General features: G+C 36.1%; 1 protein-coding gene across 1 annotated transcript in view; it reads right to left on the reverse strand.

The window, feature by feature from the left end:
• SYNE1 (spectrin repeat containing nuclear envelope protein 1) overlaps window positions 1-26,120 on the reverse strand; it is a 296,656-nt gene that overhangs the window by 165,737 nt on the left and 104,799 nt on the right. The window contains 15 exon segments of the mRNA XM_058833865.1: window positions 4,916-5,017; window positions 6,764-6,946; window positions 7,937-8,095; window positions 9,610-9,760; window positions 11,248-11,427; window positions 12,008-12,636; window positions 12,912-13,065; window positions 14,288-14,454; window positions 15,569-15,692; window positions 15,796-15,983; window positions 17,652-17,750; window positions 18,307-18,534; window positions 21,780-21,930; window positions 24,581-24,741; window positions 25,783-25,923. Of these exon segments, the coding sequence (XP_058689848.1) occupies window positions 4,916-5,017; window positions 6,764-6,946; window positions 7,937-8,095; window positions 9,610-9,760; window positions 11,248-11,427; window positions 12,008-12,636; window positions 12,912-13,065; window positions 14,288-14,454; window positions 15,569-15,692; window positions 15,796-15,983; window positions 17,652-17,750; window positions 18,307-18,534; window positions 21,780-21,930; window positions 24,581-24,741; window positions 25,783-25,923 (2,817 nt within the window).

Below are 26,120 nucleotides of genomic sequence, written 5' to 3' on the forward strand. Positions count from 1 at the left end.
TAAGAAAGAGAGGAAGAAAGAGAGGAAGAAGAGAGAGGAAGAAAGAGAGAGGAAGGATAGGAGAGGAAGGAAGGAAGGAAGGAAGGAAGGAAGAGAGAGGAAGGAAGGAAGGAAGGAAGGAAGGAAGAGGAAGGAAGGAAGGAAGAGGAAGGAAGGAAGGAAGGAAGGAAGGAAGGAAGGAAGGAAGGAAGGAAGGAAGGAAGGAAGAAGGAAGGAAGGAAGGAAGGAAGGAAGGAAGGAAGGAAGGAAGGAAGGAAGGAAGGAAGGAAGGAAGGAAGGAAGGAAGGAAGGAAGGAAGGAAGAAGGAAGGAAGGAGGAAGGAAGGAAGGAAGGAAGGAAGGCGGAAGGAAGGAAGAGGACGGAAGGAAGGAAGGAAGGGAGGAAGGAAGGAAGTGGCGAAGGAAGAAGTGGCGAAGGAAGGAAGTGGCGGAAGAGGAAGGAAGTGGCGGAAGGAAGGAAGTGGCGGAAGGAAGTGGCGGAAGAAGGAAGTGGCGGAAGGAAGGAAGTGGCGGAAGGAAGGAAGTGGCGGAAGGAAGGAAGTGGCGGAAGAAGAAGTGGCGGAAGGAGGAAGTGGCGAAGGAAGTGGCGGAAGGAAGTGGCGGAAGGAAGTGGCAGGAAGGAAGGAAGGAAGGAAGGAAGGAAGGAAGAAGGAAGGAAGGAAGGAAGGAAGGAAGAAGGAAGGAAGGAAGGAAGGAAGGAAGGAAGGAAGGAAGGAAGAAGGAAGGAAGGAAGGAAGGAAGGAAGGAAGGAAGGAAGGAAGAAGGAAGGAAGGAAGAGGAAGGAGGAAGGAAGGAAGGAAGGAAGGAAGGAAGGAAGGAAGGAAGGAAGAAGGAAGGAAGAAGGAAGGAAGGAAGGAAGGAAGGAAGGAAGGAAGGAAGGAAGGAGGAAGGAAGGAAGAAGTGGAAGGAAGTGGGGCAGGAAGTGGCGGAAGAGGAGGAAGGAAGGAAGGAAGGGAAGGAAGGAAGGAGGAAGGAAGGAAGGAAGAAGGAAGGAAGGAAGGAAGGAAGGAAGAGGAAGGAAGGAAGAAGGAAGAAAGGAAAGAAAGGAAGAAGAAGAAAGAAAGAAAGGAAGAAAAAAATTAAGAAGAAACGAAGAAGAAGATAGTTATACATAAACCTTCCAGAAATTAAATTCTGATCTCAGAACAAGGACCACAGTTTTCACTGTATTCCCTCTACAGTGCATACTGCTGCCTTGAACCATTCTTATATTCCTTTTTTAAAAACAAAACCAAATGTGTTAGCATCTACAATGTATTTTAGAGATACAGTTGGCTCCTATACTAAATTGCTAATTATTGGCTGTTTTAATTTAACTTGTTCACTATACCTGCAAGTCATGTAGCTTTGCCTCTATTGCTTTGCTGTCCCAGACCTGTCAGATGATTCTTTTACTGCAGCCTTCACACCAGAAAACCATTCCTGGAATTCTTGCATAGAGTCTTATTTAATAAAAAAGTATAAAAAAGAGAATATTTTTTTTTTGAGCTACAGCATTATCCACAGTATTATACAGCTGTTTTAAACAAATCGTTTATCCTTCAGGAACAGTGTGTAAAAGCTAACAGAGTAAATCTAATTGTTATCAATAACCTTGGGAGTTAAGATTAGAAACTAGATGTTTCCACTTCAAACATCCAAATTTGAACAGTCTTACTAGACTGCCCTTGACAGTCAATTTCAATTTATGATACATCCCAATTTTATGCTAGATAAAATCTAAATCAGTATCTTAATAAATAAGATTACAAGTTGCTTACTTTTCTCCACTGACTATCCAGGGAGCCCAGGAAATAGTTAAGATGGGTACTTTTACATTGTAAACACCTCCACCTGGTTATATACCTCTCTTTATTGCAAATAAAAACCATGCATTTATGCTATAGAGATGAATACTAATAGTGAGGAATGATGCATTTTCATGCATATTACATAGTTAAAATTGAGTATGTAAAAATGCTTTGCTGCATAGCAGTTATTCAATGAACATTTGGTAACAGGACTTTTTGAGAGGCTCCATATGAAAATAAAGCTGAAATTGCAAGTGACATCACTGGAAACTCCAGCAGACTCCAGAGTGACTCACGGCTGTGGGCTAACGGCTCACTCCTATTAACCAGCCCGAGGACTCACAGAGGAAATGTTTTTCCAAGGACTCCTGCATCCTGGCCTGTGTTCTGGAACACAGGAGATTCACCGCTTCATACTTCTTTATTAACAAAGTGACAGTGCCACCAAGAGCTTCCAGCTCTACCGAGTGGTATTTGCGACAGAGGCTATTGAGGGTCTCGCGAGTTGAGTCAATGCTGCTTTGCTGAAGCTGAAGGTCCTTTTGTGTTTCCTGAAAATAAAGTTACAACATAAACACGATATTTATAAAGAAACAAAAGAACTGTCTTTTTCTGAAACATTCCTACTCCTCCCATATGTTCTTTCCTGTTGTGCTCTATAAGTCATCCCAGACACAATGAAGGAAACAGGCACTGACTGGATGATGTTTCCTGAATTTTCCAAGTGAGATGAATCCTTGAAACTAAAGAACCATCACAGAAATGTGGGAAGTGATGTTTCTCATGATTTATTACTCTATTTGAAATGAATAGATTTCAAGGCATATTGAATAGAAATAGATATTTTCGGCAAAGTCTGAAGGCACGTGTGGGATGCCATATGACACTTTGGCAGGTATTTGGCAGGACTTTTGAATACAGGGGGGACTTAACATACAACCTGAGAGAAACGTTTTCTGAAAACTACATTTGAATTGGCTAGTATATCAATATTAACTGTACTCACAGTTAAAACCTCAGTGTGGTTTGTCATATTGTGATGTGCATAACTGCATGCACATCAAGAGAGCACTTGGATGTAGGAAAAAGAATGGCTATGTATGATGACTGAGGAGGACTTCTGAGGTAGAAGGTTGTGTTTAAAATGGAATTTGGACCAGTGTCTTTTACTGTCATGTGCTATGAGTTCATAACTTATTGCAAGGGAGTCAACACACATGCTGGAGTAAGGACAAGGAGTTCAATGTAACAAAACCAGTTCTTGCAACAAAAAAGACCATATTCACTAGAATTTTCTAAAAAGTTGTGTAAAGTTAATAAATCATAACTTTTGTTCATTGGTGCAACTTCCTGTATTATTTGCTAATATTCTAGCAGCTGTGCAGGAGATAAGCATTTTTTATCAAAGGAAAATTAAGTATAAAGCTCAGAAAAAAACCCCCAAAGATCAATGCATAAGGGAAAGTATATTAATGTTTTTCAGCACTGACCTTTAGTTTATTTAGCGCTTCAGGATCCAGGTTACGAGCACAGCTTAACAGCGTCTCCTCCACTTGAGATAGCCAGTCTGTCATCTGGCCAATCAGCTTCTGTAACTGCATCTCTGGGTACTGAAATCTTTCAGCGTCTCTTTCGCTGTCTCTGATATTTCTTTGGCGTGTTCCAGCTTCTGCCTCAAATCTGATTCTATAAACTAAAACCAAAATGTTATGTATTAAGGCATTTAATAATAAAAATGTTTATTAGGGTAAATGCTTCTTGGCAAAAAGAAGGTAGGAAAGTGGCACACAATGATAATTCTGCTATCTTTACAGCTTTAATTGGAGATACTTACATACCTACAAAACAACAACCATTCAGTGTTAGACATATAGTAATCCAAAGAAGGGATACTAACTTATAAAAAGCCAGACTGTAAACTATTGCAGTTGTTATCCAGTTCTGAAAAATTATACAGTGATATTTTCTCTTTACTAGTTTTCTGTATATATAGAACATGACCTACACTCAAATAGCTCAATAAAAAGAAATATCAACTGGGGAGTGAGCCTTAGAAAACACTGAGGCTTAAAGTATCTCAGTGTAAAGCAGGTGAAAATTGAAGACAGTATAAAAAATAAGCTAGAACCTTGCCCCTTAACCCATTCCAAAGACAGGAATATGCAAAATTATAGTAGATGTTAGCTGAGCACATGTCAGTTATAGAACTGAATCTATAATATGGTACTATATATAAATCAGGTTCACAGAATCCTTGGGTTAGAAGGGACCTCTGTACCTTCCTTAGTTCATGTTCCCTGTCAAGGCAGGGTCACCTACAGCTGGTGACACAGAAACACATCCAGGTGGATTTTTTACCTTCTATAGAAAGGGAGACTCCACAACCTCCCTGGGCAACCTTCCAAATGTGGGCAAGGCTTGAGTGTTGCATTAACTTCCATTAAAACCTGGTATGTTTCAAGATACATCCTCACCCATGGAAATTGCAGAAGTCAGCTTAATTTTTAAGATTTCTGACATTAAGTTAGTAATCTCAAATACCCCATTTCTGTTTGAAATCAAACTTCCAAAAAGTCATACTTTGGTTTTGTGACTGCCCTAGAACACAGAAATAAGTATCTGGCCACAAGTTCAACAGCTTACCTCCATGGTCGTTGTTTTATGTTTTTCTTGCAATAGCTATTTCAGCGCCCCTTATTCTAGTCCACTAAGGAACCCGCTTTTTAACAAAGCAAATGAACATATTTTACTGCCTTATAATTCTTTCAAGGAAACAAAGTGTGCATGCACTCACATGTGATGTGGCTTAAGGTTGTGCAGTGTAGAGAATATCTGTAGTATCATATCTCATCAGCTACATAATAAACGATTGATACTATTTGGATTTATTAAAAGATACTTCTACAACCCTAATGTTCACTTACTTTATGACATGCTGCTTGTACAAAAAAAATCAAGTTACCTAGAGAAAATATGAAAATAAAGAATAGTTATGCTACTTAAAAATAATAATGCTGCGTCTGTCACCTTGAAATAAAAAAGAGGTGTAGGAAGACAAAAATGTAAGAAGGAATGTTTTCTTAGTTATTTGAGCACAATCTGTGGTTACAAATGTCTTTATTTTACCTGGAGATCTGCAGGTGGCTCTTGACTATGGGTCAGTTCTTTGAGTTCTGAAATTTTGGAACTAAGTTGCTCCAACTTCAGTTCTTTATTCTTGACTTCAGACTGTAAAAGAGATGTGGTCAAAGTTTTCTACCAAACTACAAGAAGCTTTTAGACTTTCAGAAGGATGCTCCATCAATTTCAAAATTGAAAGAATATATACACACAGTTTAGGAACCAGAGGGAAAACACTGTTGTACTAATTTTTTGCTCTAAAAACCTCCCATTTCTTTTTTTTCTTATTAGACTTAGTTCAGAGAAATTTTCTCCTCCTTTAAAATTACCATACAAATTATTAGCATTTAAAATGCTCTAAAAGGTTTGGGTTTTTTTGGTTAAAACTGGGAAAATAAAGCTGAAAATATCATTGTTTATTTGACTGGAAATATCTACTGAGGGTATTAGGTTCCACTTAAAGACATGTGTAGAGTGTATTGCATGTGGTCTCTAATTTTTATTATAAGCAAGTGAGCTCTTGATGAAAAATTAGACACAGAAATAGATTTTAACTTTAAGAGGGATTTAAGAAAGCTGATATATATACACTGACATATCTGGACTTCGTATTTATAGATCCAAGTTATTAAAATAATTACTTATTTAAAATGCAGTATCAAAGTGAAAGCTGAAAATCAGAATTTGGAGTTCTGAAGTATCAGTATCCTATTGCCCAAATTTCCTTTTCTAAAAATTTCAAACACATCATTCCAATTAAAAGATTGGACGGTGGATTCCAGTATTAAATTGCCAAACTTAACATCTGCCCTGAATGTCCAAAAGAATAGTTAGGAGGTATTTTGTGCTAGGGAGGATATAATAGGTGGTCAGTCAAGAAAGTGACCACTGATTTGGGCCAGAGAAGAGGTATACTGATTGTTGCTGTCCATGCTCATCTATTTCTGACTGCTGAAAGGGCAGGACTCTACTGTCACTGAACTGCTTTTCCTCTTGCCTTTCCAAAAGTAAGTACAAAAAAAGGAATTTGTTCATTCTGTGACTGTAAATGTACACATAGTGATCACATCTGCTATTTTGGACCTCCTGTATATCAAATATACCTGTGTTTTGGGTGTCTAGTTTTAACAGCAAAGAATTTAGGCGGTCAGATTGCTACATAAAGCATTGTCACCCCCAAATGGCATTCAGTAAAGATTAACCTTGAGCAAAAAATTGATTTATCAGTGTTTATATTCTATCATAATACTTGAATATGTTCACTGTGCATCTTCTTAAGGACTTAATTAATTCCAAATGAAGTAGAATATGGCTTAATCTCTGATTGCTCTAATGTGTATGTTAAGCCAATAGAGACAGGATACATCCTGATCATTGGCTAGATTTCTAAAAGAGTTTAACATTATCCAGAAAAAAAGTCATAATCTAACTGAAATTGTCAGAACCTGACATAAAAATTTACCTTCCAGCATATGTCTTCTATTGTCTGGAGAACCTGCTCTCCTGGATGAGGTTTTAGAAACTAATAGTTTTTTTGATAAACTTTAGCTGAAGTTGTCTAAAATTTCCATTGGTTTTTACTGGAACACAAGTCAGTCTAGAACCAAATGTAACTTCAAGAGTCAAAATAACTAGGGAGTTTAGATATAGGAAGATGTACAATTACTGCTTCTTTCAGAACCTAACACCTTCAAACAAAAAGGTCAGGAACGCTTTCAGCTAGCTATTGGCTTAGGGTACCACAGCTTCAACAGAAGACACAGAGGTCTACAACATCACAGCCTTCCCTCTGCGCTGGACATCTCTTGACATTTTGATCCACAACATTTTTATCAATGATTTGTGGGTAAGAACCTGGAAATCTTTCAGGAGGACCTCCATTCTTTGACTGTTACTGAAGTTCTGGATGCCTTCATTCAGTTGAGAAATGCACTTATTACACCATCCATCCAATTCATCTCCAGTTCTCAGGATGTCATCCCACAGAGACATGCTTACACTCAGTCGGTCAATGTTATCATCAATTCTTTCAGACACCTTTTAGGGAAGAAGAATATATCAATACCATTCACAAATTAATTTTAGACTTCTCTATTTTGCAGACAGTTATAAGACAAGTGCATCGAAAATAATGAGTAAGCCTGGGTAAAATAATTTTCTTGGATTTAGTTCTGAATTCTAATTTCAATTTAGTTACCCAGATCATAAAACGAACACAAATCTTAAGTGTCTCTTTCCAAATATCTGCATATTTTTTTTACTGTGAAAGAGTTTTATGTTCAAATAAAACTCATTTTTCAAAAAAACTACATTTATCCTTCTTATTGTAATGTACAAATTCGCTACTAAAGCAGTATAAATGTGAAAATGTAAAATATTAGGTAGAAATTATTTACTGTGAGGGTGGTGAGACACTGGAACTGATTGTCCAGAGCCATTGTAAATGCATCCGTGGAAATGTTGAAGGCCAGGGTGAATGGGGCTTTGAGCAACCTGGTCTAGATAAAGATGCCCTTGCCCTGGGGGCAGTGGGTTGGAACCAGATCTTTAAGATCCCTTCCAACCCAAACCAATCCATGATTCTGTAACTAGTTTTTATGTTTTGTTTCTCTCCTATAATGATGTCTTTTTCAACATATTGATATCTTTTGTGGTTTAGCTTAATGTAATTTACTTATTAGTAAAAACTTATTAGTCTAATTTGCTTCAATAAAGTATTGCTGGTATGCATGAGGTGTGAATCCAACCCCAATTCATGCTTGGAACTGTGCAGTCAGCAAACTTACAGTAGTAGCATTCATACACTGCTTTAAAATCTACCAAATCATATAAAATCATATAAAATCTACCAAATTAATGTCACAACTTCATGCATACAGTGGATACCAAATCCCTCTAAGACTTTGAGTTATAATTCAAAGTAAATTTCACTAAACAATTGTACTCTTATATCCTAAGAAAATGGTAATATTGTAAGCTTATCTAAACTTAGAAACTGTATTTGGTAAATAAACACTAGATTCTTACATCTAGCCATTTGTCCACCATGGAATTAATATCTGTTTTCAGCGCAGTGGAGTCACAGTTCTGTACTCTTTTCAGTTCCGCTAACAAATGTTTTCCTTTATTAGTGAAAGTATCCAGGTCTTTTTGTTTGTCACTCAGATCATTCTTGGCAGCTTCATGCTGTGGACATAAATATTTGCTTGTTTAATGGAACCTTAAAGAAAGAAAGAAAAATCCAGTTCTCCAGGTACCCATCCCTGGCCCCATGTTATAATTTGTTAATTCTTATATCTAATATTTAACTACTCCACAAAATACAATGCAACTGACATGGTTTTCTTATGAGGCATAATCAAATAGGATGATTGTTCTTATACATAAAGCACACAAGTGGCAGTAACAAATTTTGAATTTCTTCCACTTGGTAACCAGATATTTTCTGGACTTAAGGAAATTTCATTTTTTTTTTTATTCGCCTTTCCATTCTTCATCATTGAATAATTTCTTCAGGAGTTATAACAAGGCAAACAGAGGTGTTGCAAATAAAATTTAGAATTAAAAACCCCATCACTACTTTCAGACATTGTGGAAAACATAAGTATAGATGTGTTCTGGAAGGAACTAGACAAAATCTTCAGGGCTAGCTAGTAGGTTTGCAAGGCTAGGCATAGGGAAATCTTTATGATATTTTCATTGAAAGGGTAAGATGCTGAGAATGGATCACAGTAAGAATCTTTTATTTTTTTCTACAGCAAGTACTAGAGAGCAGTATTAACAATAATCTGTATGCAGTATGGCCAAAGCAATTATTGCACTCAAACTTCTTCAGGCCTGGATGTGACCACTGCTGCAGCAGGGAATTTTCTTCAGCCCAAGTCTCAAAGGAATGATGTGGAAGTTACATGAAGCTCTTTTTTGGACTGGTGAGCTCTGTTCTGGCTTTTTGTTCTTTTAAGATGTCTATTAGAAAGAGGCCATAAATATGTACAGTTTAGATTAAGGTTTATACAGATCTGACTAAAAGGTTTTGAATCAAGAGCTCAATAGGCTTCCAAATTAAATTACCCTCCAAAGGAATAGAAAGAATTTAACTCAGAACTGTTTATCCTGGCAGGGTTAGGGACATCAGAATTTAGTATTTTTGAAATACAATCCAGTGAAATTAATACAATGTAGGGATCCAAATACCTTATCTCTGCTCAGTGGCTAGTATCAACATTACACACCATGACAGAAGTCCTCTTAGGGAAAGAGACAGACATAAAAATTACACACATCAGAAATGTGTGCAATTGATGTTCCTTTGTGGCCTTTTATCTATTCCAAAATTTACCCAATATAGAAAAATATTGAAGCATGTTAACTAGAACTATCCTTTCATACTATTATAGAAATATATTCTAAATGTATTTCATATAAAGAGCTTTCTACTATTTTCCACTTATGCTTTCCATATATTAAGAATATGCATTTCCACTAACAACAGATTAATAGACCTCACCAAGATGCAAAAAAGGGCTATATTCTTTCCTCATCATAATCAGTACAATTTAAACTCTGAATGCCAGTGTGACAAGATTTGACAGTACATTCAAAGAGCTTCAAACACAGTTCAAGGGCATCTTTAAAACTAAAGAAGTCCATTTAATCAAAAAACTCATGAAAACTCCTCAAAGGATAATATGTGTCACTACCTTTGATAATGTCCGCCTGACATCTTCATGATCCTTCCATATGGATTTGGTCACAGAAGCACTGTTAGCACTGTCTATGACTTTCATTACTGTTGACTTCAAGCTCTGATATTCCTTCATCAGATCAATCAGAACACAGGACTGCTCCTTTCTGTAATATGAAAAGCTGTGTTAGTACCACTTGCTGTCATGTTTCTGAAGGACAGAGAACATGACATAGCAATTCATCATGGGAAAACCAGGATGCAGTGCTAAACATGAACTGGGCAGCCAAAGAAATATTAATATTTTGGGTTTACAAATCACTGGTGATCCGTCACAAAACATCTTACTGAAGAGACGTGAATGTGAATTGCCATCTCATACATATCAAATACTAAAGCAACTGACTTCAGCAAAAGAAAGACTGAAACTGGAATTCAAGCTTCTCAGCTCCTAAGTTTAGCATCTTTTTGACAGAAAACCACATTATAATGATTGTGCCACTCACAGTTCATTTTTAAAAAAAACTTGGTTTTTTAACATGGAATGTTTTCTGGATAAAAAGAAGCAGAAATAAAGACTAAAGCAATGCATACTTAGATCTGTCTGTTTTGCCCTCTAATTGTCAGATGCATGCTTTTGGGACTAAAATGTTACATTCAATTTACCTCCCTTCTACTGAGAATAAATTAGCCCTCTGCTAAAAACAAGCCTAATTTTTTTTCCCACCCTCTCTCTAGGAGAGCTTATTTATGCTCTGGCAATGGACAGTGGAGAAAAACCCTATTCAATCCATTCCTGGTGTTTATACTGAAGAGAGAGAAGCAAAATTGATACTTTGGATATATGCAAAGTTTATTTGTAAAACAATGCTTTTCAGTTAAAGGATTTTGGGAAACATGACATTGTCAAAAAAGAGGAGCAACTGTTTTAGGAGCTGTCTCTTCTCTGAATGCTCCAAAGAACTCCCCAAAATAAGTGGGTTCAGGAGGGTCTAAAACTGTGTCTATACAATAGAGAAAACACTTCTAGTTTTCTTTAAAGATGATTGTGAACTAGTTAAGATAAAGAAAAGGGTGTGATAAAACTTTCTCTGGTTTCTTTAGCTTCTTTAGTAATCAACTTTCATTGACAAAACTGATCGTCTGATCATGTGTCACATACAAACAGTGTAACTGATTACATACTAATGGTTATTATAAACCTGTTTCTTTAGGCAGACAGAATTACTTAAATTTAAAAATTATTTAGGACCACTGAATATAGAACTGTCAGAAACACATAACCAATAAAGAATGAAAATTTATGTAATAAATAAGGAAAATATGTGCCAGCTAGAGTGACTGTGAAAATTCAGTGGAGAATTCTTATCTTTCAGAAAATAATAACATGCAATATAGGATGTATATAATAAAATATATATCTGTCATACTGTACTGAGGACCTATCTGTGGCTTTATTTATAGTTTAAGTACAACTGGTACAAATACTCATACTCAAATACATAGTAACTATGTGTTCTCATCTTCTACTAACTATTTAACCTACAAGCCCTGCTTTTCACTGTAACTAATATAGCAAGAAAATATTACATGTAATAACTGTGTTTCTTTCTCCATCTTCTCCTTTCTTAGCTTAAGCTAAAGATCTACTTACTTTTCATGAATAGCTTTCTTGGTGTCCTTCCACAGAGATTCTAAGCGATTTATCTCTTTGTCAATCTCAGGAGCAAGTGTGATATCTTTTTGAGCTATTTGTTTTGCTTTGTCCATGAGCCACTGGAGTTCATGCTGGTGAGAATTCAATTCTTCATCTATCTGGTTAAAGATCCTCAATCTGCAAGTTAAAAGACTAGTTTCAAATTCACTCATCTTTGCTTTATTTTTTTTTTCCCCTAACATTTCCTACAATATAGGAATTTGGTTGGGTTTTTTATTTTTTTCTGCTAAACTGGGCTCAGAATGTGATTTTTCTGATACAATACTGCTATAAAATCATATAGATATGTATGTACCTCCCCCTCAAACAGTCATCTGGAAATATACTCAGATATTTAGACTAATACTTTATTACAGTAAGTGTTTTAATTCCATCATCCCATGTACAATCTTCAGTTCTGCAAGGCAGAGATAGTTATGTTATATGGGATTTCTAGTAGCTGCTTGGATATTAGATTCTTTTGGGCAAAATCTATTTTTGAGACATAGACTTTCATGACTGTTCTTTCAATATAAAAGATTAGCAGGACTTGTTTAGTGTTCTGTGCATCCAAGTAGTCCGCTTACAAAATTTAATTAAGTAGATACATATGCTTGGCAAGAAGTAAAGTACCTGGGCAGAAAACGCACACATGCCTCAAGTGAATCATAAAAGGTCTAGAGATTGCAATCAAGTGTGAAAGTGACAATGATTTTACCTTTGCTGGAGGGCTTGTAGTGTTGTCTCCTTCAGGCCCTCCTTGTCAGCCTTTTCCTCAGTATCCTCAATGCTCTTCAGTAACTGCTCTTTACGCTCCATGAAAGATCTTTTCAAGGCTCCAAGAGCTTCTGCCTCACTTTGTTTGGTTCCCAGCAGATTTTGAACTGCCTCCAGTTCCACACCCAGGTTATCCACCATAGCCCTGCAGGAGGTCCTCTGCCCAGAAATGCTGTGCTTCAGATGATACTGAGCCTTAGTAAGGGAACCATCCAAACTGACAGCATCAGATTCCAACTTGTTAACTTCCTTAATGACACCATGGAGTTCCTTCTCCAGTAATTCAGACTTAGCTTTATCCATATTTCCTGTTTTCTCCACTGTCTGCCTCAGCTGGTGGAGCACTCCTGATGCAGCACTGTGGAGCTCCAGGAATACTTGCAACTGATCCAGGGCATCCTGTCTCTGGCTAGTTATTTGACATGCCTCCTGAAAGATCTGAAAGCAATCTTCAGTCTTTCCCTGCAATGTCTGCTGGTCCTCTGGGCTGCTGAAAGAACCCAATTTCTCTACATGCTCCTTCAGACATTGTAACTCCTGTTTCTTACTTTCAACTTCCATTGAGTGGTTCTATGGGAAAGAAAGAAAATAGGGCTTTCTTCAAATAACAACTCAGGAAACATTTTAATACTAAATTTATGAGCGAAACAAGTACTACTGAGGGGTTTTTAGTGGGAATAGTTCAGTGTTAAAATTTTCTTTATAATTCTCAACAGAAGTCTGTATGTGACTGCAACAACATATTGGTCTTCAAACAAATAAATTACTTGCTAGTTCTAGATGAGTATTTAGCCAAATGCACTGTACAATTTCTCCATCTTTAATATTTACATCCAAAAGTTTACCTTATTGTGAGATGCAGCTAGTTGTTGGTCAGCTGTGCTTATCTCTGAAGTGGCTTGTAGTTCAGCAAGAAATTGCTTAATCCAGTCTGAAAACCTGAGCAGGAGTTCATCAAACTGCCCATGCTCAGCAACAAGTGATTGAAGGAAGTTGATCCTATAGAATGTCAGATGTAAATATGAAAGCACTTGATGCAATTTAATCACTTCCCCTAATCAAACCCACAGCTGACTGGACAGTATTAAAATCAATGCCAGATGCAAGGAAAGTAGGAAATATTACTTTAGTTTGCCATATTGATTTTTTTATTTCTGGGGAATAACATAACATTTGAAAACACCTTTAGATCTTTCCTGTTTCTACTCTTTTGTTTATATCAACTGCTAGAGATACCCCAAAAAACCAAGGTATGTTCTTCAAATTTTCTTTATGGGTGTAATCCCAGCAAAAACAATGCTACTGAGGGAAGCTAAACTTTGATTTTCAGTCATAGCAATTGTTGCCTATCATCTGAAATACTGAATTAAAGTAAGAGTCTCATGAATTTAGGCCGGGGGTGAGGAATTTCATGTTCAACTTCCACTGAAGTAAGCAAGGGTAAAGCCTGACCAGAGGAATGCAATTCAAAAGAATAATGTGTCCAAAGGAGTACCCAGCAGAACTAAGTACCTAAGTACCAAGTCTAAACCTTGACCTTAGAAAAGATCTTGTCATTTACCTTCCCATTTCCTTTAGAAATTTCTCTACCTAGTTTTCAACATGTAGAAAATCATTATATTGTAAAACAAGTATATTACAAGCCTAGAAGACTGTGACATTGGTCAAGATCTATTATTTAAGCTACTTTACAAATAGTAAAATATATGTGTTCATCATGGAAAGAATTGAAAACATGATAACATACAGTTTGAAATAAAGGAGACAGTTTTTCTGAGCTTAACATGAGCCAGCAGCCTAACAACTGAGCATTTATAATATTTATGGCAAATTAGAATTTCAAAGTGAGTTTAAAAATACCATAGTATGGCTTTGCACAAGATAAAGCACATAACTGAAACAATCAAGAACAGATCATTAGAGATTTTGAAATTTACTTGGGAAATTGTAACTGAGGAAATGCAGCATTGCCTTCATTTTCTGCCCCACACTCCTTCAAACAGACTCTTCTACCAAAAAAATACAGGGAGTGCATATAAAAAGAAAGCATCAAAAATGTGTGGGATTTTCCATCCCCCATTCCTGGGAGTTCAGGGATTGGTACTGATCTAAAACCTTTGTCTTCCTAATGGTGATACTTTGAAAAATATGGTTTGGGATTGGGCTTCCTCATCTGGATATTGGTTACTTTAACATGTGAAAAACATTCTGAAGCACAAACCTTTTATCAACAATTTGTGGTAAAGCTTTCCATCTTTCATCCAGCTCTTCAAATTTCTCTTTTATTGTTTTCACACAGTGCTTTGAAGCTGTTGGAAATAACGACTCATTTAACTGTAAAAGGCTCTCATAGACTGAAGTATGGGACTCAATATCTGCTCGCAAATCCTGGGATAACAATGGAATGAAAAATTCTTAGATTAAGCATGGTACCATATTATGCAGTATAAGAAAAACTCATGGAAAAACAGCTGCAGATTTCCAGTACAGTACTTTGAGTCAAGTGAGTGAGCAGAGTCAAATCCTTGGAGGAATTGAGGCCTATTGGGACAAGCAGGTACTCAACACCTCTCAGACAGCTAAATTCACTAGGGATTCATCAAAGTTGGTCTTTTTCTCTCCTTTAGGACAACGTGTGACTTTCCCATACAGCTCTACTGTATGATGGCAGTGGCTAAAATTGACAAGTTTTTCAACAGATTTTGTGTGCAGCCAGAGAATTGTGAGGAAATGTTGCAAACTGGTCCAAACAAAGCAGAAACAAAAACAAAAACCAAACAATAAAACCCCCAAAACCAACAACAACAAAAAACAAAAGCCCAACCCCCCAAAAAAAACCCTGAAAACAAACAAAAAAACCTCAATAACAAGCAACCAAACAGCAAACTAATCCCCCCAAAAAACCACAAACCACTCAACAACAACAGCAACAAAAAAACCCCAACCCCTCAATTAATTTTCCTTTTCTTCAGTAATATTTAAAACTGACAACTTGGACTACTTGGCTTCAAGGAAGGTATAAAAGATGCTACATTTGACCAACTGCTTCATACCAATCTAAAAACAAATGGCAAAAATTTAAAGGGAAGGCATAATGAAGAGGATGAAAGACTTGTGTTTGAAAAAAAAAAAATCAGAAATCAGATTTCAAAACCTTCGAGCATTTTTCAGTCTGAGAGCCTTTTCTCACATGCAAAAACAAAAGAAAAGAAATATTGCCTAACAAACGAATTTCTCTAGAGAAAGGATCTTCTAACAATGTCCTTCCTTGAGAGATAATAGGATATACCAAGGCTCCTTTTTTTTTCTTTACTGGTGTATTATAGTTAAAAGTAATAGTAAAGTCATTGAGAAATAGCAAGTGATAATGTAATACCTCCTAGGAGATTTGCAAAGCCCAGAATCAATTGACTTGTCAGATTAGAATTAGTAATTCCTTCCTTTAAAAGACACATAAATACACCAGAAAATGCAGGAGGACAGTATTTCAGTTGAAACATACCTGCAGTGCCTGCAGTTCACCTTCCAGCTTAATTCTGTCAGCAGAAACATACTGCTCTGAAGGTCTGCCTGTAGCTTCACACCCCTCCAACCAGGCCAAGAAGGCAGACAGCTCCTTCTCCTGCCTAGCAAAATCACAACCTAGAGTTACCAAGTCATCCTCTCAGCCTCACACACTGACCAAGAAAGTCACTGTGTCCATCACAACAGATGTGAGAGTTTACTCACTTCTGCCACCGAGCAAGAAGATTCTCTAATAAGCTCTGTTTCTCCTTAGCACTTTCCAGCACTTTTTCATATTTCTGCTGTAATGCTGTGACCTCTTGAGCAGCTTTTTCTTTGTTAGACACCTTTCGGACACCGGCTGAGAGAGAGGCCAGAGGGTTGCTCAGTTTTTCCACAGTATGACAAAGGTCCTAGTGAACATGCAAAAAAAAAAAAGAAGTCATACACATAAACAGAATTATGGTAACAATGGAGGGAAAAGTTCTCTAGTTCTACTCATAAGTTTGAAGCAATGCTACATTCACCAGATCATGAAGTCACTTCATAGCTTAGATATTGTTCAGGTCCACCCTAGGTACCTGTGTCCCCAGCATACCAATGAACTAGATTGTAGTGGCAAAATACTTCCCTAGGAACAGTGCTAAAGGGAAAGTCTCTGCAAAAAGAGTCAGATCTCCTGCATGGGCATACAACACAGCAGCATCCATGTAGAACAAAGTTCCAAATTCAGGAAAAACTTGAAATTCCCTCATGTCTGTCTAAGACTTGCTCTAATTTATACAGAGTAAACTCAAAACCTCACTCCAAGAGGTGAGGGCTGCTGGACTTACAACCAATGTCCCGACATGGGAGAAGTAGGAAAGAGCTATTTGGAATTTCCATCAGCATTACCTAAAGGGTCTTTTCATAGAAGTGACATCTAATGTTAACTACATTTTCCAGTGTTGCTGTTTCTAGAAAGCTGGGAGACTTGTCCATATGAAAATGACTGAGATGTAGCACAGTGAGTTAGAAAAGCACAAAATGAAACAGATTTAAGATCACAAAAGGTCCAACTCACAGCTGTGCAATAGTAACAACAATAGTTAATTGTTATAATTACAAGAAATCATATAAAGGACAAAATGTGAATTATACAGGAACAAGCTGCTGATACTTAATCATCAAGATACTTAATCATCATGATTCCCTAAAGAGAACAAGACCTTATAACAGCATACTCAGCATATTCATGTTTAAAAGTCAATAAAAATGGTGATTGCAAGTGCTGTCTGAATAAATCCTCCATATGTAAAATACTTTTCCTCAACTTTTTTGAAGCAGACAAGGTCCCCCTTGAAAATAGCCTTTACAAGCAGTTATCAGTTACTAAGTTCAGAAGACATCATATGCATTTTACTGCAAGAACAAGATGACTAAATGTTTTGTAATATTCTCTTAGAAAGAAAGGCAATTATTATAGTTGAAAAAACATATCAGAACTTACAAACAAAAATACTACCCCCAATTCCCTGAGACTGGATTATTTGTGGTTTGAATACCAATCCAGTATTTGTTTTCCTTTTGTAATGGACTGAACCAAATATCCAAATACCCATGGATTCCTAGAATTACAGATAAAAGTTTCTAAGTTGCAACTCTGTCCAGTCTCTTCACTGCTCAAGAAAAATTACTTCCAAGGACATATTTTCTTTCATCACAGGGTTACCTATACCAAAATCCAAGTTTCATGAAAACCTTAGAGGAAAAATATGTAAAAGACTTGTTTCTTGTCTCTTGTTTTTCACAATGTTTTAGAAGCATAAAGTCAAAACCAGTAACTTGAAGGATTAAGTTGTACTTTTAGGCTTTCTTTCCAATATTGTCTGAAATGGTGACAAGAAATAATTGAGGAAGTACTTAAGCCTTCCCTGAAGCTGCTCACACAGACAGGCAGCCCCTGCCTGCTTCTGCCTTCGCCCTGAGCTGTGTGGCAGCGGGCAGCCCCTGCTCTGGGGGTTACTGGCACTCCTGGAAGGGGGTCAGTGTGACACCGTGTCCCTGGACTCAGTGCCAGGAACAGCTGGCCACACGCTCACCGTGCAGTCCTGAAGGGCTGCGTATGTTGCTGCTGCCGAAGAGCACGATGTGAGAGGCTCAGCAAGCTTGGCTTCAAATTCAGACACTGACTGCTGCACCTATATAAAAAAAAAAAAAAAGGCAAACCAGAAGCTAAAACCAGCAGGAATTACATAAATGATTCTTTAAATAACATCTTTTACATGTTTGCTGCTAAGAGAATTTTATATCCTAAGCCTTGTAGTGCTGAGTGCCTTTTGAAGTTAAAAGATGCTAACAGTGCTCAATTCCTCCCAGCTGGAGCAATAATAATATTTAAATTATTTTCTTTACAACCTTCTATCAACCAAAGAATGAAGTTAAAAGTGTTTATAAGAAGTATGGATATGGCTCAACTGTGCAATATCCAGAAGAATCGCATAGACTTTCTAGAAGACAACATAATTTTTTTGAATGTGCATATATTACTGTCTCTCTGAAAATGCCTTTTAGGTAATTCAAAGCACAGATTTATGTATCTAGGTCTCAGAATTCCCTCACAAATACACTTATTTATTTTAGTCCCTTCTTTTATAATGTGTACTTTATAGACAATTTTAGAAAAATATAGAAAATTTAGAAAAATATAGAATAATTCTATAAATTGCTGCAAACAATCCCTTTTTCATAGTCTACCTGTTTAAGACTTTCTTCATATTTCTGCTGTGCTGATGCATTCCCTGTGATTGTTCCTTCCAGTCTCTGTGCATGATCTCTTAGTTCTTCCCAATACCTTTTGACCTGAGTCAGTTTGGCTTTAATATGTGCACGTTCTCCAGAGGTAACAAACTGGGAAAAAGACTTGGCTTCTTCTTCTAGATTTGAGATCCCAGTTATTTTACCTTCTATCTCTTTATTAATAACCTAAAATGTAAAGCAGTAGTAAAAAGATTGAAAATAAGTTTATAATTATTTTAAAAAAAAATCCAACTCCTTTTTTTTCTCTGTGCTACCAACATCCTTCATCAAAAAATTATGTGAGAGTTCATTGACCACTTGAAATAACTAGTTACCATAGTCTTTAATATGACCTGTAAATACCACTTTTCTTTTTGAAACTATCACTGGAAAAGGTTTGAAATACTGACTGCCCTAGAACTAGTGTGTATGAAGAGCAATTAGAATTGGCTGAGGTGCATATTTTCAAACAGACAAGATGGTTCATATTTTAGCATCTCTTATGTCACAGGAAGGTAGTACACAATTCTCTTCAAGATTAAAAATAAACAGATGGAAAAAACTTGACTGTGTCACTGAAAAAGTACTGTCAAGGAACTAAACTCTAACAGTTGGTTAGTTACATTTAATACGTTTTCAAGCACTTACCAAATAAAACATGCCATGACTAAAAGACAGTAGAGATTGTTTTAATTTTCTAATTTAAAAGGTATAATAATGGATAAATTAAATTAGATCATGAGTGTGCCCTTAGGCAGAAGTTTAAATAAAGAACCACATTACAGTGTAAATAGGAAACCATGAAACAAGGGTGATAATAGTTTTTGGCAAATTTTTATCTGTCCTGTACCTCAATTAGTAAATGCATAAAGACAAACTTGCAGTGGCTTTACATTTCAGCAACTGTCTCCTATTATTTTGCATTTGTCTTATTACAAGTTAGAGGCAAACTTGGCAGCTACATCATTCAAAAAAGAAACTTATAGTGTTTCTCATTCAGTGGCTATTTATTCAGTTGGCACCAATGAACTTGGAATGAACTTTTTTCCCACAACAGGCTTTTTTTAAAATTACTGCTGATGTATCATGTCCACGGAGTTCTCAAAAGCAATAGAAGCCACCCATTGGGAGAGATTTGAAAGATCCAAGTGAGTTCTTTGAAATTGAAAAAGGCAATAGCATTTTCAGATAGAAAAACTTTAAAGATACATATGTACATGAAAGCAACCAAAAACTTTCTTGAAAATGCACTCTCAAAGCACAGGTAGTGCCCAGCTTCTAATATAATTGTGATAAAAATCTCTTCCTTCTAAAGCCATTATAAAGCTCAGGAGTGGCTTACTGCAACATTCAGTCAAAAATTAGCAGGGTGACTGTCAGAAAAAAAAAGTGGTGCTATAAGAATTTATAGTTTCTCTTTATGCAATATATTCTGAATTAATTTGGATTATAAAATATCTTTTTCTTTTTTTTTTTTTTGCATGAGAATATGTTGCTGAGGAAAAATACTGGATTTGCAGCCCTGAAGCTGAAATTATCTAACAATGCAGCAGATACAAATGAGGCAGTGCTTTCTCACTCCTACGCTATTCTGTTAAATTCACTCAGTTACATAAAAGAAGGTGGATAATTGAGGCTTTCAAACTCGCACTGAGTCTGCCACCAATGGTAACTACTTGTGATAACTGTCATTTTGTTCCACCAGGAATTTCAGAGAAATGTGTAGGTGAAAATCTGGCTCTGCTGAAGTCACTGGGGCTTTGCAATCAGCGTCACCAAAAGTAGAATATCACCACCACCACCATGTAGGATAATTACATTCAGCTGACCCCAGGCTTTTTATCTGGTCAGCCAAAGGTATCAAGAAGCACACTATATTTTTGTCATTTGCCCTAAGTTGAAATGTTCCTTACTAATGTGGTGTAGTAGAAATTATGTACTAAGTATGCTGATTAGTGTTGTGACACAAGGTAGCTTATCAGGAAACTTACAACAAAACAGAAATTCTTCCAAATCAGGCACAAAGCAATGCTGCGGAAGCAGATCTCCGGCTATGTCCATGCATTGGAGGTGAGATGATGCATTTCATATATCACAGCTCATAAAGCTCATCAGTTCACCTGAGGTACAATGATGCACCCTATGCCTTATGGGGAGGATTTTATGTTTTATGTCTGTGCACTCAGGTGCTCATAAACATAATCTGCTGACCATGGTGTTTAAATGTATAAGAATTATGATGGAATTTTCAGAAACTTTCAACGCAGTGTAAAAATCACTGCTTATCTGTATCTATAGTGAGGAACAACCTTTCTGGGAACTTGGTTGGAATAGGCTAGTGGGGCTTAATAAGGCTCCATTTACACACTGTAATGCAATATTAGCATCATTTGGTGCACTTATTTTCTGTCTTAATCACTGGAATCCCATCCACTAATTACTGAAAAGCAAGACAACACTATACCAGTAGAAAAAGTGAATAAATATTATTTCATAAGGAAACTGTTTTTGAATTGCTGTGATGATGAAGCAAGAATTCAAGCATTGTATTGTTCTTCACTGATGAAGTAAAGAGATTTTATTTATTTAGTCTTTGTAAATTTGTGAACAAATTAAGAACAGGAAAATCTGTTAATAAACTGTTTCTGTCACATGAAACAAGTGCCTAATAGGATCCTCTGGAAATAGTGCCAAGCTGGTCTGCAAACAGCTGCAGACCTCTGCACCTCCTGAAGAACAAGTAGGTCAAAGAAAAAAGAAAATGGCAACAGTGCACTGCCTATTGAAAAACTCTGTACCCTAAGAAACATGCCATTCCAGAGAAGGTACATTTTCATTTGTGGAAGGATACAAAGTCAGCCCTTGAAAAGCAATGCTTGGAGACAATATGCACCTCAGTCAGCAATTTGAAACTAAACCACTGTGTAATTACATGAACGTACACAGAAGTGAAGACAGTGCAAATACAATCACAGTAAATGTAGATTAGTAGGTTTTCAAGCTACCAAGAGCAATAGTTTCTTTATTAATTCAGCATAAAAGATACATAAATCAAGTTATAACTTTAGCTTGCAAGATTAAAATCAAGTTCTATAGCAACTAGCTGGTGTATGTTTTAAAAAACCCAACTTGTATTTATGTAGCTGTTTTGTTGAGATTACTCTAAAAATCAGAAGGGTATAAATTATGTTTCTAACCATACACACAAAGACTTCATACATGGAAAGTAAACACCAAAAGAGAAGGTAGCCTGTAAGAGTTTTTCTTTAGTTTATATAGGACCTTACTGTTTGGTATATTCATGTATAAAATGTGCTGTCTTTTCATCATGGTACTCTTGAAACACGTAAAATGTCTCTTTTCTCATTTGGCCTCTAGCAAAATAACAGCTAAATGGGCTTTTAATACTAAACACAATAAGAACTAATCACCTTGATTTGGCTGATCTGTATGTCCAAAGGAGATGAAGATGTTTCCAAAGTTTCCAGTTCTTTTTCTTGTTCAGCTATCCAGATGGACAGAGCTTCAAAATTATTGCCAAAATGATCCCACTTGTTTTTCACCATTTCCATGCTTTTAATACTAAAATTAACCAAATCAATTAGAAAGAATAAACAGTTTAATATAGTGAAGCTGCCCATATTCTTGCTAAAATAGAAATTGAACTTATTCAATCTACAGGAGGGTAATTTTAAAAAGTTCTCATTTTAGAGGATCGAGTTGTGCATCTAAATTCAAACATGGAGAACGTGCTCTTAGACCAAACACCAAAAGTCAATCAAATGCATTAGCGATAGAGGGGACATCGAGAGGTAAAAGAAAGTACAGCTTTATTCATCAGCTGTACAAGAATCTCATCATAGCAGGAAGAGAAAGGAAAAGGAACAACAACAGGATGAAGTTTCTATGAAATAATATGGAATGATGATTACATCAGAAATATAAATATTTAGATAACTGAGTGCACAGATATTCATAATTTAGTCCCTAGAATGATTAAAACCAGTGAAATGTGGACATACACACAGTCACCAGTGCTTGACTGCTTTATTGATCTTGCTTTTTTATAACAGCAATCTCCCCCTCCTATAGGAAGTTGGTGTTTGCTGTGGCAATGATTTCACATCAAGCCAAAGAATTAACAACACACATAACACAACTCCCTCAGAGTTAGCAGTTTCACATTATAGGTATGTTAAACAGAGACAGATTATGACTGATTTTTCAATGCCTAGGATTGCAAACAAAGCCCCTCTTTTTTTGTCACAAGTGAGGCTATTATACAAGGCCTAACAGCATTAACTTCCAGTATACAAGTTTCTGCTCCTTTCAAGTAATTGAAACCAGTGCTAATGTAGGCCCTGCACATTCCTTGCAAAACACACATTTTATATTTCGCTGAAAATATTAAAGTTTCATCATAAAAATTTGAATATTACAAAATTTCAAAATACATTTTCCTTCTAAATAAAGCCTAAAAACCATTCCATGGTAAAAAAGTTTTTAACTTTTTTCCCCCCTCATTAAAGCTAGAGGAAGCTTTAAGAAAAGATGTAGCCTAAAAATGTAAAATGGCCTTTTCATTTTTTCTTATTTATTTTCAAAATTAAAAAAAAAAATAAATAGGAATGTCAACAGCCATTTACTGATAAGAGTGTATGCAAATTCAAGTTATTTGTAGGAAAACAGTGTGCAAAAATATTTCTCTCAAGTCCAGCTCATGAAAATACAGCTGGAAATCAGAATCCAGGGACCAAATTAGTGGCACAACTGCAGTTGTATGCCTTCGTTGGAGTTTCTTTAAGAAAGCCACAGACTGTGAAGAATATAATCCCAAACACACTGTACAGCTCTGCATGATCTCCTTGGAAAACAGATGGGCTAAGTTGTTACAGCAGCTGACTGTGGAGAGCTGCTCAAACTTTTCTCTCCTTTTCCTGTTCACTGGCATCCTATGTAACTTATGAGTTTGGAATAAATTCACTTTAAATTACTCAGCCAATTTTTTTTATTGATGATGCAACTTAAAATGTAACTCTTACACACTTACTATGAGTTCTGTAGATACCCTATAGATAGTTGTATGCATTTGCATCTTTTACAGGAGGTATTTAGCTTTTTATTATATGTCACACTACCACAGATATTCTGTATAATCCATACATTCAACCAAAACCTATTTCATGTCTACATTAAAAGGGTATATATCAATGATGACTTTTATTTAAAAATACTTTATTTAAAAAGTAAATATTCATTGCTAGATGGGCAACTTTCTTAGGTTCAAAAATCACACTAGCTTTCTCTCTAATAGTGGAGAAAATGAAGTGCAAAGTATTTAGTAAGAGATTGTAAATTTGAAAATCACTCTAGCACTTCATGCTGGAGAAAGCATTGCATAAATGGTCAGACTCTCATTTGCTGCGCAGGCTAGTTGTTCTAGTTTACAGCTGTTATTTCACATCAGGAAGAAAATGACACTAAGTTAAAACCTGATTACCATGACAATGGTCATTCTGAGGAAAAAAACCAACCTCCAATTATTTCAGCACTGCCTTTTGCTCATATTCTGTTCAAGGTGATGGTAACCTGCTTAATCTTATACAGCAAATTATTCTAGAGAATAATTCCAATAAGACAAAATATAAATGGTACAGGTATCTATGACCTATGTATCAGATCTAGTGTATGCAAAAATAATTATTTCATACATACATTTCAATGTGTAGGGATAAAATGAGAGTAGCAGGATTCTGAATTTGAGTAACAAGTTCAATAACTGAATTGCTCACTTGAGAGAAGGGAAGAACTTTTTACAAATACAAAAATCTACAAATATTTTTCAAGCTTTCCTTGGAGTTTGAACCTTTCATTTTTAAACAAAAGCTGGAAAATTATGCCTTTGTGGCTGCTCTAATACCCTAACTGAGATTTTTCTTTCCAGAAGAGTTCAGTACCTCAAGAATGAGCTCAATTATCCATTCTTCACAAGACTGGGGCTTAAAGATAAGTGACATGTTAAATGTAAGTAACTTTTTTGAACTACATATAATTAAAAGAAAGTAATTTGTTTGTTTGCACACACTCTTTTGACATATTTCGTACCATAACTTGGTTACTATGCCAGAGCAAGCAGTAAATGACAGAGCTGATGAGACAACACAAAATGCTGACAAGGTAGTCTAGAAATCTGATACAATCTAATAAATATTAGGACTTGTTAAGAACATACTCTTCTTCAAGAGTAACTTCCACTTTTTTCACTTGTTCTTGGATTGATTTTGCCTGATGCTGAAGGGACTGCTTGTTCTTTGAACCAAGCTGTATCTCAGAGGAATTCTTCACCAAATTCTCAGCCTGTACTGCCATTGCTTCTGTTTGTTTAGAAAGTTCCTGTAAGGATGCAAGATGTATTAATACAACTATAGAGTTTAATATATTTACACAAGAAGTATTTTTCCTCAACGTTTATGGTTGGAAAAAAGTACCCATGTCCTAAATGCATATTCTGAATGTGTAAATACATAAAAACAATCTCAGAAGAAAGTTAATTTCATGTTGCATTTAAGAAAAGTCCATTTGAGCAAACTAGATTGAATTAAATTTATCAAGGGACACTGTATGTGCAAAGGTTTTTAACTCAAAAAGTGGAAGTCTCTTCTGTAGCTCTTCAAGAAATTTATTTTTGCATTTCAGAAGATAATATAAATCTTTACTTAATTTTTAGATCCCAGCATTTATCAAGTGGATTTTGCAGTACCTCATATTTTGTATTTTCACTTCATTTAGCAAATATTTTCTGTCACAAACATTACACCCACACACCAGAACAATCAATGCTGAGCATAATCAAGTTAGGTATAATTTATTATTGGCTTCATCAAAGGTTAACAGCAGTGTGTAAACCATGGCACTCAGGCACTGTTATTACTCCTGTAACAGAAAATAAAATGGGCCAGGATAATTCTGTGTTACTAAGGGCAAATGGCATGTTATGGCTTTTGTCCATGGGGTAGACATTTCTCCTTTTTCTCCTCAGGGCTAAGAGTGCTATTTATCACATTCCACACAACCTTGCCAAAATGCACACTAATAATGTTGTCATGCCAGTGCTCCACAGTGGATTAGTAGCATAGATGATTATTGAGCATAAAATGTGAAGTCCTCAAAATAATATTAACTTTCATACATATGCTTCAGATGCAGGCTTTGAGAAATTCTTCATGGTCTGTTGTTTTTTGTTGTTTTTTTGTTAGGTTTTTTTCACAAAATGACATTTTACCTCTAAAATGTTTATGCAATCTCTCATCTGTATATGCAACTTGCATTGGCATTAATGGGAAACCATGCAAAGATTGAAGGCAATGCACTCAGCCCATGTCAACAGGCAAGGCAGAGAGATACCTCAGTTCCTGCACTTCACACAGTCAGTACCTTTGTCTGATCCAGTTCTGAGGAGAGGCTCTCTAAACTGCTAAAGTTTAAGATACGTTCAAGTACAGAGCTTGCTTGATTGAGATATTTTACTACTGTTTCTTTGTCTCTTTCAAACTGCTCCCATTTATTTATTGTGACCTAAAAAACAGACAAACAAAACCAAAAAAGGAACACAAGATCAAAGGGAAGAAAATTAGATTTCCCTTGTACATTACTGAAAAAGGAAAAAAATAAAGTCTTGACACAAAAGAAATAATTTTCCTGTGAAGCCATCTACTCAACAGTGAGTAGATGAAACTCTTCTAAACCAAATAAAACTTTTTCCTTGAATGTTT

The sequence above is a fragment of the Poecile atricapillus genome, chromosome 3, assembly GCF_030490865.1.
Source record: "Poecile atricapillus isolate bPoeAtr1 chromosome 3, bPoeAtr1.hap1, whole genome shotgun sequence".
In the NCBI taxonomy this organism is placed as follows: Eukaryota; Metazoa; Chordata; class Aves; order Passeriformes; family Paridae; genus Poecile; species Poecile atricapillus.